At 36.1% G+C, this 17,713-nt stretch overlaps 1 protein-coding gene, 1 long non-coding RNA gene and 1 other non-coding gene across 4 annotated transcripts in view; all 3 read left to right on the forward strand.

Moving 5' to 3' along the window:
* LOC118265043 (neutral ceramidase) overlaps nucleotides 1–14,553 on the forward strand; it is a 43,557-nt gene extending 29,004 nt beyond the window's left edge. For both annotated transcript variants that reach the window (XM_050706097.1, XM_050706098.1), the window contains exons 3-14: nucleotides 2,700–2,855; nucleotides 3,220–3,396; nucleotides 3,663–3,790; nucleotides 4,985–5,186; nucleotides 5,851–6,060; nucleotides 6,469–6,588; nucleotides 7,128–7,331; nucleotides 7,819–8,037; nucleotides 8,423–8,518; nucleotides 8,680–8,847; nucleotides 9,557–9,678; nucleotides 12,365–14,553. In XM_050706097.1, the coding sequence (XP_050562054.1) occupies nucleotides 2,700–2,855; nucleotides 3,220–3,396; nucleotides 3,663–3,790; nucleotides 4,985–5,186; nucleotides 5,851–6,060; nucleotides 6,469–6,588; nucleotides 7,128–7,331; nucleotides 7,819–8,037; nucleotides 8,423–8,518; nucleotides 8,680–8,847; nucleotides 9,557–9,678; nucleotides 12,365–12,542 (1,980 nt within the window). In that variant the 3' untranslated portion in view covers nucleotides 12,543–14,553. The remainder of the gene's footprint in view (nucleotides 1–2,699; nucleotides 2,856–3,219; nucleotides 3,397–3,662; nucleotides 3,791–4,984; nucleotides 5,187–5,850; nucleotides 6,061–6,468; nucleotides 6,589–7,127; nucleotides 7,332–7,818; nucleotides 8,038–8,422; nucleotides 8,519–8,679; nucleotides 8,848–9,556; nucleotides 9,679–12,364) is intronic.
* LOC118265638 (U1 spliceosomal RNA) lies at nucleotides 4,077–4,240 on the forward strand. The gene has a single exon (XR_004782775.1). It is a non-coding gene; the product is annotated as a U1 spliceosomal RNA (small nuclear RNA).
* On the forward strand, nucleotides 9,685–11,713 carry LOC118270620 (uncharacterized). Its single transcript, XR_004783231.2, has 2 exons — nucleotides 9,685–10,535; nucleotides 11,312–11,713. It is a non-coding gene; the product is annotated as an uncharacterized LOC118270620 (long non-coding RNA).
* Nucleotides 14,554–17,713: the final 3,160 nt, after the last annotated feature.

Below are 17,713 nucleotides of genomic sequence, written 5' to 3' on the forward strand. Positions count from 1 at the left end.
TTTATGTTTATTTAACTTCTTTATGTTCTTAAATTGATTTAACTGGTCCGGGGTACGGAATTTCTTCACTATTTTAATCTTCAAATACAACACTACCTCCCATTAAAGTCGTGGCAGATAATTTTAGAACACATTATTATAAATCAGTTATGCCTGTACACTTTTGAATGTAGAGGCAAAACAGTCATGCAAAACCTAACGTGAAAACAAAGTAACAATAATTTTGCCAGCCCTTATTGTACATTACATTTGGTGCAAAATCATCATCAGGTAAAGAATAGACCCTCGTTTAATTGTTCTTAGAAGGGGCGTTTAGGGTCCATAACTGCACAAAAAAGACCACAAAACTCTGTACCCCAGCCTCTGAGAGAAAAAAGAAAACCGTTAGGGTTTGATGAAAAGGACCCTACTAGGCCCCAATAATTTAGTTAGACTTTTGTCCATTAGGTAGAAGACGTTCTTCTTTGTTTAATACTTTAGACAAATGTACTATTTTTTCTCTAGAGACTCTATTCTTTGGACGCACGACAATGAATTGTTAATTGTGATTCTCATATCACTTGCCACATGAAACGTTAATTGAATGTAATCTCATTTGAGGTTAATAAGAAGGTTGGCTTATATTCTTGGAAACTGTATTCGTCAATTACCTAATTGAAGATGATTAATTTGTGTTTTGTGGTATTAAATGCTTTGTTTGTTGAAACGACATAAAAGCGTACCGAGGAGTCATAGTACATGGTCTTGTTTTTGAAGCTACAACTCAAGCGAAACTTTAATAAGTATGTTGTATCTGGATTTTTGAAATTATTTATTCTTAACAGCATTGAATCTGAAATAGAACTCAGTTATCGGCTTACTCCCGATACTGTTTGACTGGAACTTGACTAGTTTCAAGTCATGCTCTTGGCTTATACTCATAAGCAGCATTTCGCGATAATCGCGTGCGTAGTGAATCGCTGAATGCTGCTATATATATATCATAACATTACAATTAATTTAGTATGTCTGAAAGTTATAATAAAACTTTCTTTGAGAAGAACCAATAATCCCTAGACAAAATTTGCCATCAGTTTCCAACTCAAACCAATAACATAACAGCATGCAATACAGCAATAGTCAACTTGACAAGGTCAGGTCCACAATAGACCGGACAGCAATAACACTTATTCTACGGAAGCAGTGTACCAGACCCTAACTCCCTATTGTCCCCACAATACCAGCAATTTGCTTGATAGGTTTATTGATCAACTTGTTACCTGCTTTTTGTTCAATTAGTTCTACGCTGTAGATTCTATTGGTGCAATGTCCTTCTAGAACCTTCTATAAAGTGGACGAAGAAATGATGATTCTAATGAAAGTTTTACTGTATGGCTTATTCGGTTGTTCTTTGGTCTCTATTCTTATTCATTCAGCGGGAAGTGGACTGATCTTTTAATATTTTTATATGCGACAATAAGTTTGACTTTAGCACGCTCTTATTTACACTCTTTATTGTTCCAATTTTAGGAGAATGTGCATGGACGTATGGAATAGGTATCCTTTGTCAGTAGGTATTGAAATTAGTCCTTGCTAGCTGTTGATTTGATGGTATATCTACTTTCGTATTGTTCAATCGTCAGAAAAAGAAAAATAAACCTTGTTTACTTTGCACACTGTTCTGATTTCCACAACATAACGTTGCTTCCTTGTTATTATTTATATCCACACTTACTTGTACAGTGTTGATATTATCCTGTACTGTCGTAATATTGAACTTTGCTCCGTAAGTGTACAGTGCAACGTTTGTTTACTCATATTCTGCTTATGTTGTTACTTGTTCTGCAAATATGGGCATGTCATGTAGGTATTGGAGTCTTTGTAGTGTCTACACAAGGCGTGTTATTTAAATTCTTGTTTCTATTTCCATTTGTTTAATAGATTACGTTGATGCGTCTATAATTAAAAAGACCTACAATGTAGAATAATTTGGCTAAAAATAAATATCTTTGTCCTTAGGAATTGATAAAGGTTTTCGAGTACATTTTAGGTAACATTGCCTAGTTTGCCTACTATAAAAATAAACCTACTTATCGTTTAGAAAATAGAAATAGTGTTTATTTCTGCCTAATTAATTACATTTTTAATTCTATTCTTATTTCAGTCTCTTTATTCTAAATTGTTTGGAACAAAAGTGTCAGAGTCGATGCCCCGTTAATCCCCATCTATCCTCAACTATAAATTCTTTTCATAATCCTATGGAATGCTTTTATGACCTCCATTATATTTTCAATGGACTGGCTTATCGCCTCTATGTATTATTTTAGTATCGTATTGTATTTGTAGTAAAATAATAGTTGTTTTGTAACAATATGTTGTAAGTTTCATAATAGTAGAAATGTCATTGATGTCTTTGTTTACATATTTACTTAGAGATACGTTTGTAAGAGATTTCACCTGTAACATTTTAGGCTTATCTTTATCCGTTTCTTTATAGGGACTGTCTAATTTTAATAATACTTCATCTTCATCATTATCAGCCTGTAAATGTCCACCGCTAGTCAAAGGCCTCTCTTCTCACAATGTTCTCAAAACTTCTTCATTTCTATATATTGATAGGTCAGACACATAAATACTCTTATTGATAGACTTTACTCGTATATATATCTAAAAGGATATTTATTTCTGTCTTTAAATGAATTATTTTCTCAAATTTTCAGATGGGTTATGCTCAATTAGAACAAACGGGTCATGGCATCCACTTGAGGCAGTTCTCTAGAGCCTTCGTGTTGGAAGAAGGGAGTGATGAGTCGGCTGAGCGACTAGTCTTCGTGTCTGTGGATGCGGCTATGATGGGACATGGTGTGAGGAAAGAAGTGAGTTCCAAGAGATCACCTTATATTTTTTGATGTGGTTTAGAGTTCTTAGTAACGGTTCAGTTTAAAAACTTATATTTGTATCTCAAAACAAAAGCTTAGGTACGTAAATAAAATTATGGATTAATATTATTTTATCATCCAACGATCATGTCGATTGATCAGCAAATACGCCTAAATCTCAATCAAATAGTAAATCTTGCAAAATAAAATGACTTGCGAAATCTCACGAATAACCTGAATGTACCTATTATTAGACAAACAAAACATTTATTCATTTTGAAAGAGGTAACATGCTGCAAAGCACAAAATCAAAAGAACACATCTGAACCTCAATCTCAAACTTTCCATCAACTAATTCCAGGTCATCAAACGTCTCCAGAAGCGCTACGGAGACCTTTACAGGGAGGACAATGTGATAATCAGCGGGACCCACACTCACTCCACTCCCGGAGGATTCCTCATGGACTTCCTCTTTGACCTTCCTATTCTCGGCTTCGTTAGGGAGACCTATGCTGCTTACATTGTTGGTATTTATAAGGTAAGTCTTGTCTTTAATATCGTCGCCTATTAATGAAATTGTTTCATCTAAATTGTTTAATTTATCATCTACTGCTATATTTGAATCTGAATGTATCTAACTGTATTGCAGTAGAGACGTCAATTGCAGTGGTAAGAACAAAATATCAGTCAGATTTATTTCAATCATAATTATCCGTTGGTGTAGATTAATAATTCTTGTAGCTAAAAACGTGCAGGCTAAATATAACTATATTAAATGATCAATGTTTTTCGTATAAATTCCAGAGTATCGTCATAGCCCACAATAAATTAACAGACGCACGTGTTTTGTATGGAGAAGCCGAACTTTTGGATGCTAATATCAATCGATCTCCTACATCCTATTTGAGGAATCCACCAGAGGAAAGAGCTAGGTAAGAATTCAAATACACCAGAATTTATTACTCATAAAAAGTGATGGCACTTTTACATTGTACATCTCTCAAACATTTCACTAACCCAAACATATCTTACAACATACAGCTAACGCCATCTAGCAGATAAAATACAAACTAACGAATATACCTACTGTTACTAACGTCACATTTAGTTCACCGCTTAACTCACTAGATGGCACTTTTTATTGAGAGCCGTTTTCTGAATCGCGGTGTTAAGATTCTCCGGCGTTGAACGACCCTCGCGGCGCGCCGCAGTGAACTCATACTTACCTGGCGTAGGGGATACCGTGATCACGAAGGCGGTTCCCCCAGGGCGAGGTCCTCTCATTGCACTGCGATTGGGTTGACCCCTGCGATTATCCCTAATGTGGATAACTCGGACGCGTAATTTTTGGTAGTGAGGGACTGCGTACGCGCTGTCCCTCTCAGAATACATAGAAAATTTCAGAATAGTCGTGTGTTGTAAATAAGTTTACATACATGTATTGTTTAAATCAGCTTTTAACGTTAAAGCGTAATATGGCAATGTTAATCACGTAGCGCGTGGTAAAGTTAGTTGTAATTCGTCATGACGGCGAAAAAAGGTTATCTTCGTATATGGTATTAATTTAATTCATTTATGCAAAAATAATATTGTGTAATATCAGTTTGTCATAAAAACCAACAAGCGGAGAAAATAAAATAAATTAAGATACACATTTCTTGATAGCTTGATAGAATAAAACGTAAGCAATAGCTATAGAAACATATCGTAGGCAAAAGTTTAAGTTAAAAATAACCCTCTTAGTAATCCGATGACGCGACGATCAAAACAGGAAACAGTCACTAGTAATAGCAATTCGAAGATGTTGATACAGGAAATTGTCATATTAACATTTACTTATATCCATAGAATAGAGATGAATATAAATACATTAAAATTGAATAAAAATACGGCTTACACGCGATCTCTATTCGGGAAAAGTTCTACTAGTTTTAAGACGTGATGAATAAGAGTCACGGTGTGACTTGAAACTAGTAGATCATCAAATTTCCCGAATAGTTCACTTGTGTAAACCGTATTTTAAATTATCACCATAGTTATCTATCATAATATCAGCCATAAGACGTCCACTGCTGAACATAGGCATAGTTATTGCACAAAAACAATTACTTTTATTAAAATTCCAGGTACAAATATGACACAGACAAGACTCTGTCTCAGATCCGCTTCGTGTCTCCAGAGAATAAGATCCTGGGCGTGATTAACTGGTTCGCAGTGCATCCGACCAGTATGAACAATACTAATAAGCTGATATCTTCTGATAATGTGGGGTACGCCTCCGTTTTGATGGAGAAAGCTCTTAATGGGAACACCACATTGCCAGGCAAGGTAAACGTAGTTATATTTTTAGTGAGATATTTAAGCATAATCGTTGATCTAAATAAACATCTCGATGGGGTTATTAGAACCATATGTGATCCGATTCATGAAAAATATGATATGGATACGATATAAAGTAGAAACGATATCAGATTTAAACACAAGATTTGATGTTCAAAACTTTAGAGAAAAAAAGTCAGAGTCAAATTTTAATTAATCCTTAATTAGGCACTTTTGAAACGTCAAATTGAATTGTTAGTCTGTCTGTGAAGCTAGTTGCTTGTTCCTAAGTGTAGCTTCGAATGGATCTTCGGATCTTACAATTCGAACAATAAATCTTACAACTAGTTAAGTTGTACGATTTAGAATAAGAAATTTTTTTTTAGAATTGGAACTTGAAACGGGATATTTACCATGTTTTTCAATTTTTATGAGTTTCCGATATTTCGGCACTGTTGCAAGCGCCATGATCACGAATAAACTGATCGGAATGAAACGAATAAACTTTATTTTTGTCCATAAGATTCAAACTTAAGAATTAGCAAAACAGAAATTAAAAATTCTCTTATATCTTGTTCTGATCAGTGAGAACTGAGAAGTATTTCTCTTAGGTATATAAGTAAAAGATGACATAGAAGTTACAGTTTACCATTACCCACATGTTATCTTCCAGGGTACCATAGTCTGTGCCTTCGCGTCCACGAACCTTGGCGACGTATCTCCCAACACGAAGGGTCCGCACTGTGAGTTCTCCGGCAAGCCGTGTGACCAGGAGAAGTTGTTGTGCAAGAGGCCCAAGGAGAGGTGCTTCGCGTCAGGCCCGGGACGGGACATGTTTGATAGCACCAGGATCATTGCTACTAAGCTGTTCCATACTGCTATGGTGAGTTGATACGTGTGATGTGAAATAGATATTGGATAGTTGTATTCCCTAATGGGGTGAATAAAGAAGGGTTGAAAATGCGATTGATAATGGATAGTTGTAATGGGGTGAATAAAGAAGTAGGGGTTGAAAATGAGTTTCGTTTTTGTAATCATATTGTTGTTTCTGTTGAAGTATGGGATAAAACCATAACATAACACGTAAATTTTAGTGTCCATTTAATCTTCACAATACTCACCAGCCTATATTCTTTGCTCACGTGACTAAACTACTATTGGCGCAGATGATTTTTTTTTAAACTTGGGTAATTTGGGCATGCTTAAGTAGGAACTAGAGTAGGAACAAAACGTCGGGATTTATTTCACACACCTTTCAATCATAATCCAAATAACGAATTATCAATTCCAGAGTGTTCTAAACGAGCCGGGCGAAGACATCACAGGTCCTCTAGCCATCAAACACCAGTACGTTAAGATGCCAGAACAAGCTGTCGCTCCATATGATCCAGTCACCGAGACCTTTAATACGGTGGGTAGTTTTACATTTAGAGCTTAAGCGTGAACCATATCAAGCACAAGAAGAGACTATAAAGATTTTGTGAGGGTCGTTATTGTGGTTTCTATAACTTTTTTAACTATATGTTCCCAATAGGCTAGTTTGCTATTAGTCAAATTCAATACGTTTTTCAAAACGTCTAAAACGTTACTTTCTATGAATTTTGTGTGAAATATAGCGTTATGATCATCAGATTTTTACGTCAGATAGCAGATTTATTTCTAGATTTGTTAGAAAAATGTCGATAAATAAATAGATCATCAAATCTATGAATGGAAAGTGTGTTTATTTCTTAATATTTTATTGTACCGAAAAGTCCAAATAATTAATTTATTTTTGACTGAGGAAACAACCCAAATTCTTACTTTTGCTTTGATCAGATCAGAGATTGAATTAATTATAAACCATATTTTAAGTTCGATAAGATTCTTCTTCTATAACACATATTAATTTTCTACCATGCTCCATTTACAAGCCATTTTATAAGTCCCAAATACTACACAACTTTTCAGAGCACCACTGTCTACGGCTGCCTGCCCGCCATGGGCTACAGCTTCGCGGCAGGTACCACGGACGGGCCCGGCGCCTTCGACTTCAAGCAGGGCACCACCACCTCCAACCCGCTGTGGAACGCCGTCAGGGACTTCATCGCTGAACCTACCAAGGAAGACATTAAGTGCCAGGCGCCTAAACCGATCTTGTTGGCCACTGGACGGGTAAGATATTGTCAGATAAATGTACTTTGTAGAAGTTTGGTTGTGAAGAATTGGAAGGTTTTGATGTAAAACTTGAGAAATTATACGTTTTTAAACTGATATGGTCGCTAACACTAACATTAGATTTTTTTTTAACCTTTTACGTTGTCCGCAGCTCCGGTAACATTACAACTTAAGACGGGATATTTGCCATGTTTATCTATGTATATGGCAGTACGTTCACCCCCTATTACAAGGGACTTTAACACAAATAGTGAAAAGTGGGTGTACATTGTTTAGTGGCATTACATACCGTAATGTACACCTCTGCCTACCCCTTCAGGGATAAAAAGGCGAAAACTTAGATTGAGGATGTCAAAAAGTTATGAGTGCAGTGTGGCTTTCACAATATCTGCATTTATTCGAATAGATCATCAGTCACAACAAATATGAATTCGTTAAAAAACCTCAAAATCCATCCATATCAAATCCTTATTTTTCTTTCCAGGCCAAATTCCCCTACGAATGGCAGCCAAAGATAGTGTCCTGTTCCGTGGCGAGGATCGGCGGGCTCTTACTGGCCGCAGTACCAGGAGAGTTCACCACCATGTCGGGCCGGAGACTCCGGAACGTCATCGCCAAGACTGCGCCTGAAGCCAGGAAGGTCGTCATCGCTGGGCTCTCCAATATTTACTCTGATTATATTGCTACGCCTGAGGAGTATCAGGTAGGTGGTTTGGAAGTTGGTCAGATTGATTATAATAATTACCTATGTTCATGAAAGCTTGTTTCAATTGACAATCTTTTGGGTTCCTTTCCACCAGAGATGTGCTACGCTACGTTGATGTATGTTGCTATTGATGGCTTCCCTAATATCGATACATCGCATACTCGAACTGGGCATTTCACAGCTTAGCTATTACATCTTCGTAGCATAGCTACACATAGCAAATCTCCGTTGGAAAAGCCCAGATAGATTTTGGTGTGAAAATTTTAAACTGGGGTACATTTAATCAGGTCTAGTTCAACCTACTAAGAAATAAGTCAGCTGAATTTTTTTTCTTAGATTTATTTATCTGATCGAAATAACATTAGATTTTTGTTAATTTTAGGCGCAGAGATACGAAGCAGCGTCTACAATCTTCGGGCCACACACATTGGACATATATTTGAACAAATACGTTGAGCTTACTGAAGCATTGATTTCAGTAAGTTATTTCACAACTTTTTGTGATAGTAAAAATTTATTGGCATGTAATATAAAGATATTTTTTGGCAAAATGATGATGACTTTTCGCCACACACATATCACATCCACAGCCTATATATGTGACCACTGCTGAGCAAAGGCCTTTTCACATGATTTCAGAGTAAATCCATCCCACAAGGTCCTGAGCCCCCGGATCTAAGCAGTCAGCTGATTTCCCTGGTACCGCCTGTACTATGGGACTCTGCACCGTGGGGTCACGAGTTCGGTGACTGCTTGAAGCAGCCCTTCAAACAGTACAGCTATGGAGATGTCGTTATGGCACAATTTGTAAGTGTATAAATATTTTATTCATCAATTCATTTTTATTTTCAGCCGAAAGACCCTCCCTGCTAAACAAGACTTCCACCGCGAATCACAACTTGCTAATTGCATTTGTTTTTTTATACTTAATAGGCTCATTACATTTAATGGCTCTGAAGATGTCATCAATTAATGTTTCAGCCTAATTATTTTAGCATGAAAAGGTATGATTTATAAATTATTTTAGCTGTTATTTGATAAGGCTTTGTGCCCAGTTAACAGCAGTAGGATCTTACTTTATAATTTGTTCAGGTTTAAATATATTTCAATAATTATGTCTTTTTATGGGACAAGCCCGCCACAACCTTCCACATGCGACTTCGAGCCAGGATCTACAGTAGATACAACCATGAAAACACTGGGCTTTTTTCGGATTTTCGAAAATTTCTCGGTAGTAGCACGGAGTCTGGAATTGTGTCCAGGATATGGCAATAGGCTCACCCCCTATTTGGGACTTATAACACAAATGGTGAAAAGTGGGTGTACATTGTATAGCGGCATTACGTGCCGTAATGTGCACCTCTGCCTACCTCTTCGGGGGTACTTAAAGGCGTGACTATATGTATGTAGGTATGTATGTACTGATGTCCGGCGCGTCCTAGGGATATGAATAACTGTCCTTGGAATAGTTACGTCTGTATAACTAAAAAGTGCCTTCATGTATGTCCGTGTGTAGGTATCGGGCCACCCCCGCAACAGTATCCGCCACGGGCGCTGGTACGCCACCGTGGAGAGGCTCGAGTCGGAGGAGGACGATGCCTGGACCACTGTCTTCACTGACGCGGACTGGGAAACTAAGTGAGTATAACGTTTAAATAAATAAAAGTTACTATAGTAACTTAAGATAATATGTCGACGGCTAATTGATCTAAGATATTTTTTTGCGTAATTGATTTGTATTCATCATTTAATGGAGCATAATTTGGTGATTCCGAATATGTGTATAAATTAATATCGCAATAAAATGTTGCTTTGATCAAATTAGCCTTTCAACCATCGATGTGTTAATGTGTATGGATTAGTGGTCGTCTCTGTGGTATCTGAGATCGAGCTCTCGGATAAGATTCTCGAGTCTTAGCGTTAAACACAAAATTTTTGCTTTAAGTAGTAACCCAACTAGCACTTAAGAGTTAAAATAAGCTATATAGAACCTGTATAGAGACTATAGCCGAAGTTAATAGTGTTAATGCAGTCCTGTAGTAGTGAGTAACAGCATTCTCTAACACACTTGTAACCTCAAAAGAGGCCCACGATTTTACAGGCAAGAGTAATATAAAGTGTATAGAATGGTGTTATACTAGCAGCAGTGTGCCTGCAATTAAGAGTCGAATATAGTCAATAACATACATAAGAGTGTTATTATGGTTATTTAAAACAGTTAGTTGACACCTTGGGTTATAAAAAGGATTTATAATGCTTTCAGATAAAGCTGTCACTGCTTTATTGATACTTTGTTAACTCCAGTGTATAGTTTTTAGTGTCAACACAAAGAAGAACGTTAAATTTTAATAGGTTAAATACTTATCCACGTAAAGTTTAGATATCGAAATATTATGGTGTCCATTTTATTAAGTATACCTAAATATAAATTTTATTTAAAATTACGTCTGCGTCTTTTGTGTATTGTGAATTATTCCTGCCCTTGTGAATTTACGGTAAGTGTATACCATATTTCTCATCTCATTTTTCACGCGCCTGGGATTTATCAACTATTTTAAAGAAATGTGACAAAGAATAATAAAAATTGCTTTAAATTTTTTAACCGAACATGATAAAGTATGTGAGATTCGTAAGTATTGAAATGTATTATGAGAGTATCATTCATTTTACCACCTTTATAATATATATTATTTAGTATTTGGATGATAAATTTTGTATATACCTATTTGTTTGTAATGTTATGTTTACAAAAAAAATGGCGAGCCCGCTTTAATGTTAAAATACTCTATTAACTCATTTATAGCACTCGTTGCGACACAATATCTGTAGTCAAGAATATTGTGCAGGCTTTGGTAGATACACCAGTGTAACAATACTCTTAGTCAATGAGATTTATTAGAATTAAGACATTATTAGTAGCTATAACGTACAAACCACATTAGGGTTCTTTGACAAATTATTGAAAACCATTTAAATATAGAATTAATAAGCAGTTTCCAGCTTTACTATGTAGATTGTTATTTATTTAGTAGTTTAATATTTAACTAAGAAATTATGATCGAAAATGCTATGTTGCAAAACATTACTAAACAATCACTCCAACCTTTGACAAGGTCAATTACACACTATCAATTTTTTTCTTCTAGTGTCTTCTCTTTTACATCCATTGAAAACAGCTTGAGTTTGTTTGTTGCTGATGCAATTAAGAATCTATGTATCGTATTACCGATTTACGAGTATTATTATTCATTTGATGAAATTTTTATTTCAGAATGCCATTTAAAATAATTCAAACGATTGAAGGGAATAAAAAGAAATTATTTACTGTTCCATCGGGATGGGAGATCGATAATATTCTAAGATACCCTAACAAGGCTCCATCGAAGTACATTAAAGATGAAAATTCAAAACCTAACGCCTGAGTGGGAGATTATGAAATGTACAGTAAAACGGATAAATATTTCAAGCTACGAGGCGGGTGATAAACAAATTTCTGAAATGATGAAATAGGTACAGCGATACGGATGAAACCGATGATGATAATCGACTACAGCCACGACGTCCACATTTCAGTTTCCTCAATATGTTGCTCAACGGAACCCTGTTGTGTACAGCTCACACTTTCTTGAGCAAACCATGAAAATTATTCATTATATCTTGATTATGTGACAAATCATGTGTATTTTTTATGAAATCATCGGTATTTCTACCAACAGAACCCTGTCGAATATAGCTTATAGTGTTCATAACGCGGTAACGCCCTACAACAGTTTTTAATAAAACTGGTATGACACCATAACCCTTAAGCAAGGCTAAAAAGAGTTATTAGATACTTTAAATATTTCGTGTTACTACATTCTCCAATCTCTACCATAGAACCAATTGCTGCACTTATAGTCGATATAGAACCTATACACGTACAAGACACTTCTTTGTGATAAATAAATAACAATAGAAGTTAATAGGTGTCAGTGAACACCGTTGTAAAACTTGAAGTGCTACCGACAGAGTAAAGCTTTAATATTTTAAGTATATTAGTTTCCAATACCACTATTCGGAGGTTTAAAGTTGTTCTGCATCGTTTACTAAAGTTATAGTATCACTGTTGGTGTTTAATTTATTTCTTATCTCTTCTAATAGATTAAAATCTACTACTGAAAGCCTTCTAAGCCTGTAATACCTCTTGAAGTTACTTAATTACCTGTAACCAACGCTTAAATGTTAGTTGGGAAGGACGTGTCTTGTATAAATATCGTAGGTATAAGTTATATTAGTATAAAGACCTGAAATTATTTAATATTTTTGTATTTATTCTAAATTCCAGATACACCTGGATCCGTGACTCCAAAGTAATGGGAACGAGTCGCGCAGAAATCGAATGGGAGATTCCAGTAGGAACTCCTAAAGGAACCTATAGGATCCATCATTTTGGAAACTACAAATATGTGTTGGGTGGCATCTACCCTTACCATGGATTTACGGACAGTTTCGAAGTGTCTTAGGCCTTTGATTGACTATCTTTGCTATTTCCCTCTGCAGTTTTCTGTAAAAAATAATATAATTGACAATATCCATTATTTCTGTCCATTATAGTGACAGGCTTAAGTTAGGCGTTTGATAATTTGAACATCAGACGTCTGTAAACTAAATGTGATTGGGGAATTCCCAGGGACTTTACTTGGGACCAATTTTAATCCTTTTGAGTAAATGCTTTCGAGGTGAATTCTGAAGATTGGATTGTAAATAATGTCAAGTTATCAAGTGATTTTTGGGACCAATCTGTTTTAAAGAAATAGTTAATGATTAACATGACAGTGTTCATCACATTTTTAGTTTCATACCTATGTTATAAGTAGGTACTATTTTGTAATAATATGCCAATATTCTACGAGTAGGTTCCAATGTATTGGCCACTCGTTAGATCTTTCCATTGAGATATGTAAATTTAATCCTTATTATACTTTGTTTTAAGGTTTATTTATAAATGTCAATTAGCAGTATGTATTTGCGTGGGTGCATTGCGTTTTTATTAGCTTTAAATTTATAGATTTATAAAGCCAGATTTCACAAAGTAAGTATCAATTGACGTTGTATTATATTTACTTACGTTTAATCGGTGATTGCAACTGATTTGTACAGTATCTGTATCACTGCTAATTCGGGCTTTTTCAAGCTCCGATAAGGTTTTGATAAAAAAAAATACGGATAACACCTTCTTTAGAGGTCGGCATTGGACTCATAGACTACACTCATCCTTACCATCAGGTGATCCGGCAGTTCGTTTGCCTAGGCCACAAAAACGTATTTTTTTAATAACAGCAATCTAGATACTGTAACTGTCAATTTGAACTTCCGAAGTGAGCTCGATTGTATTCTCGCCCGTCATTGGTCGAGATTATTTTCACAACCAATGACATGGCGGACCGCGATCGAGTTCACTTTGATCTTTCGAATTGATAATTACAGAATAGTACTATCGAGTACTTTATCTCAGATAAATTAATGGCTCGTCTTGGCGGGGACACTCCCGTGCCCCCAGATCTTTAACTTATCGGAGAGTTGTGAAACTGTGCACCTAGCTCTTAAAATGTATTAAAGCCAATTAACATAACGTACCAAAGTAAAATTCTTAGTTTTAATACCTTCTGTAGATATTGTACTTCTATAGCTTAGAACAAGTTAGTCTAGTCGCCAATCCTATGTGATTTTATACTTTTTTCATTTATTTACCTAATGTAGCGTAATTAGTGATATGTATGTATTTTCTTTATATATTTATTATCTATCTAAGAAGTTTGTTTATCTCGTACTAAGCGGACTTACACTAAGATAAAGTAATCAGACTAACAAATATGCAAAGAAGTAAATGTAATTCCACTTGAGTGAAGAAAAATGTGGACAGCTGTTTGTGTTGAAAATCTACTTTCAAATATATTTTTGGTTATTTTTATCGAGGCTTATTTTAGTTTATTGCAATCATTAAAATCGGTTCAATTGCATCAGCCCTCCTGGGCCTCATCTGTGGTGGTCTGATAGATCCCTGAGGCGTCATACATTTGGGATCAATTCAGCAGGCTGTAAGTTTTAAAGTCCCTGTTGATCCAGCCACCCTTTTATTTAAATTTTCAGTGAAATAATATTTTTTACAGATTTTTTTACACCATTGTTTTACGCCGAGTTATAAAAGTCACGTCTTCTTAGTATTTTTTTTTATTTGTAAAGTACGGTACTGGTATTTTTGCTCGCCACTGTATTTTTTAATACCCATTTGTTTATTTATCTGTACTAAGTACTTAGTATGTCACATTATTTTCTTTATAGATAAAGGTGTTTAGGGCAACAGATATACATATGTAAATACCTATAATTAAAACACAATTTTTATATAATAAGTATTTTCTATAATTTTGCCTGTATTTATTTGTACCTAGAACTGATTAAGACAGTGTACGTAGACTTATAAAAGTGCCAATTTATAGGAAATAAAATATTTATAAATGTAAGAAGTTTTAATGATGTCTCTTGATTATTCTCCTGGTACAATTTCCTTCCTAAACTTTCCCTTTTGTGTCATCCTGTTTCCTATTTATTTCTTTCAGGGTTTGGTATGTGAATTAGATCCAGGGGCATAATATAGACGTTTTAAAATTCACATCATTGAGACTCATTTGGTTCCGATAATCTACAAAAAATTTAATAGCTGCTACGGTATACTCTGGAGGTCTCAAATATACTGCTCATGCTTCGTGATAAATCACTGTTGGGAATATCCTCAGAAATAATAACATTTTGTTTGTTATTTTGCCGTATTAAAGTCAAGAGACATATAAAAAGCACGACTCCGACTCGGCTCCGGCACGGCGTGGTTCCGAATAGTGGCTACCGCTAGCTGCCAGCGTGCTTACAGCGCGCTGACTGCGAGCTGCAAGCGTGCGATGTGACGATGTGTCACTTGCGCCTGACGCGTTAGCTACGACTCAAGAGGACCGCGCGCTGGCCACCCACAGCCTGTTTTTTTAGATTGACGTTATGAAATATATCATACGACATACAATCTTAAGTTCAAATTGAAATGACAAATTAATTGCTGGGTTGGAGCAGTGCTTGTTAAGTGTGTTATATCCCATAAGAGACAATAAAAACCATAAAAAAAGAAAGACTCTTATACTAACTTTTGTTCACTTTGATCGAACCAATGTGAAGGATTAATTTAATTTATAATTACACCACCAACATCAAGGTTATCAACAAGATACACTATCAAGGATTTCCATAATTAATTAGAATAATTACGTACGTAAACACTTTCATTTTCCAATTTAATCAATTAATTTATCAATAAATAATTCATTCGTGGACGTATACCTAAAGCGCAATACACACTGAGCCCGCCGGGCCGCCGACTAAGCCCGGCGACACGTGCCGGCGGCCTGTATGAAAAGAATCAAGTCGGCAACATGCGTCTGCGCGTGTTACCCGCCGACATGTTGGCGGCTTGGGTTTGTACTTGAGTGGCTTGTTGGGTAATTTAAAATTATTTCAATTTACTGAATTATCAAAGATACACCATCAAAATTATATGACACAACCACTCAACCTTTATCGACACGGGGCAATCACTGACTGCCATAAAAATAAAGTTCTCATCTCAAGCCGCCGACATGCCGCCGACAAAAAGTTGCCGGCATAATGTTGGCGGTCCAGCGAGCTCAATGTGTATTACGCTTTACTTGTTATAACCATGGAAAACAAATCGGACGAGAACGTAGTAGATAAGTCCATGATAAAAACTGACGACACTGAAATACCTGAATGTTGAAGTGATTAGGATTTTCATGCACAGAAATTATTTTTAATAAAGCATTCATTTCGACTTATAGAACGCCTCGTTGTTCATGGTATTGTAGCACTAATGTAGTATGTATGTTAGTGTATGTACGCTTACTACTCAACGGATTTTGATGAAATTTGGTATACAGACAGGGTATTAGCTGACTTGGGTGTTAGGATACGTTAATCCGACGGGAACGTGGACGAATTCGCTGGCAGAAGCTAGTTAAGAAGAAGAAGATCTTCGTAGAGGCGTAATCCCTTCCATTGCCAATCCTCAAATTCCTAAAAAGCCTGCAATAAAGTTGTAACTCTTTTAGAGTGTGTTTTGAGCGTTAACTGGCGGCGCTAATCACCTTGGCCGTCTGCTAGGTTAGTATTTTCCGCAAATTCCGCATACATTTTTAGTTTTTAAACCATGGTCATGGAGACAGCGGAATGTCCTTCAGGATGTTCATTGACTAAAGCATACCAGTGCATTAGCACTATCTCGTATCTAATTGTCACTGGCACACAAGGTAATTAATGAGAAGTACAGCACAATGTGTGCGATAACAGTGATAAATATTAATCAGTATCATTAAGTACTTCGTTTCAGTAGATTATTCATTGGCGAAATGTTGAAATTATCTGTTTGTACGTAGCAACATGATTAGCTTTGGTAATACTTAATTTTGATGATTCAGCTACTGGTTAAAATCTAATATTAGTAGGTGCTTAGTTATATTGTAAAGCCCACCACAGGGCTAATTATTGAGAATTGGGTATAGGTAAATCCAGACTGTACAATAAATAAACATTTTGAAACTGAAAACATCAATAAGTTCAGGTCTGAAATTGATATGATATGAAATTGATTATAAACGGTTTTTTAAAAAAAGTGAACCGCATTTAATTTTCTTTATCACCTCCATTTTTTTAAGTCAAGTAATATCCTTAGAACCTTATCCTAAGTCTGAAAAATACTATGCTGAAGACGGCATCAAAATAGGTTCACCCAAACGCGAGATAATCGTGCACAAACATACATACATGGCAAAAACTAGGAACCTCCGTTTTTTTGAAGTCGGTTAATAAATACAGTTTATTACTTCAAAATTGACCTTAGATATAGCTAATACAGTATCATCACAATAACTGGCCTAAAATTGTAAAGGATAAGATTACAGATAGTGAAGGACACATAGTAATGATAAGCTATCATAGGAATCATAACAACGGCTCGATACTACGGATACTACCTATAATAAAAAATAATAAAAATTAAATACCATTAGCTCTGCAAAGATTACCTTAAGTATAACGGATTAATCGTGATTGTCCACTTTTTTTTTGAGGGTGGTAAATCATCCAATTACCTCTCCCACCTAGGGTGAGGCGGGTGGGAGTGTCAGACTCTTACTGACTAAATACCACACCGTTCCTTCTCCTGCTTTGATCCGGAGTCCCAGTAACCTGTTACGTTGTCCGTAGTTCCGGATCGTCATTGTCCCCTTTTTTTTTTTTGAGGGGGGAAAATCATCCAATGACTTCTCCCGCCTTGGGCAAGGCGAGGGGAGTGTCAGACTCTTACTGACTAAAAACCACCCCGTTCCTTCTCCTGCTTTTCGACCCGGAGCTCCGGTAAACCCGCTAGGTAGTCCGCAGCTCCGGATCAGGCATCAGCCCTACTGGGCCTCATCTGTGGTGGTCTGATGGCCCTTTGAGGCGCGCGCGGAAGCTTCGTTAAAAATAACTTTCTTGTAATATAATTGAAGTTACATTTACAGAGGCAAACAGGGTTTACAGATCCAAATAGGTAAATGGAACAGGGCGGTTTTTAGTCAGTAAGAATCTGACACTC

Source organism: Spodoptera frugiperda, chromosome 28 (genome assembly GCF_023101765.2).
Source record: "Spodoptera frugiperda isolate SF20-4 chromosome 28, AGI-APGP_CSIRO_Sfru_2.0, whole genome shotgun sequence".
Classification (NCBI taxonomy): Eukaryota; Metazoa; Arthropoda; class Insecta; order Lepidoptera; family Noctuidae; genus Spodoptera; species Spodoptera frugiperda.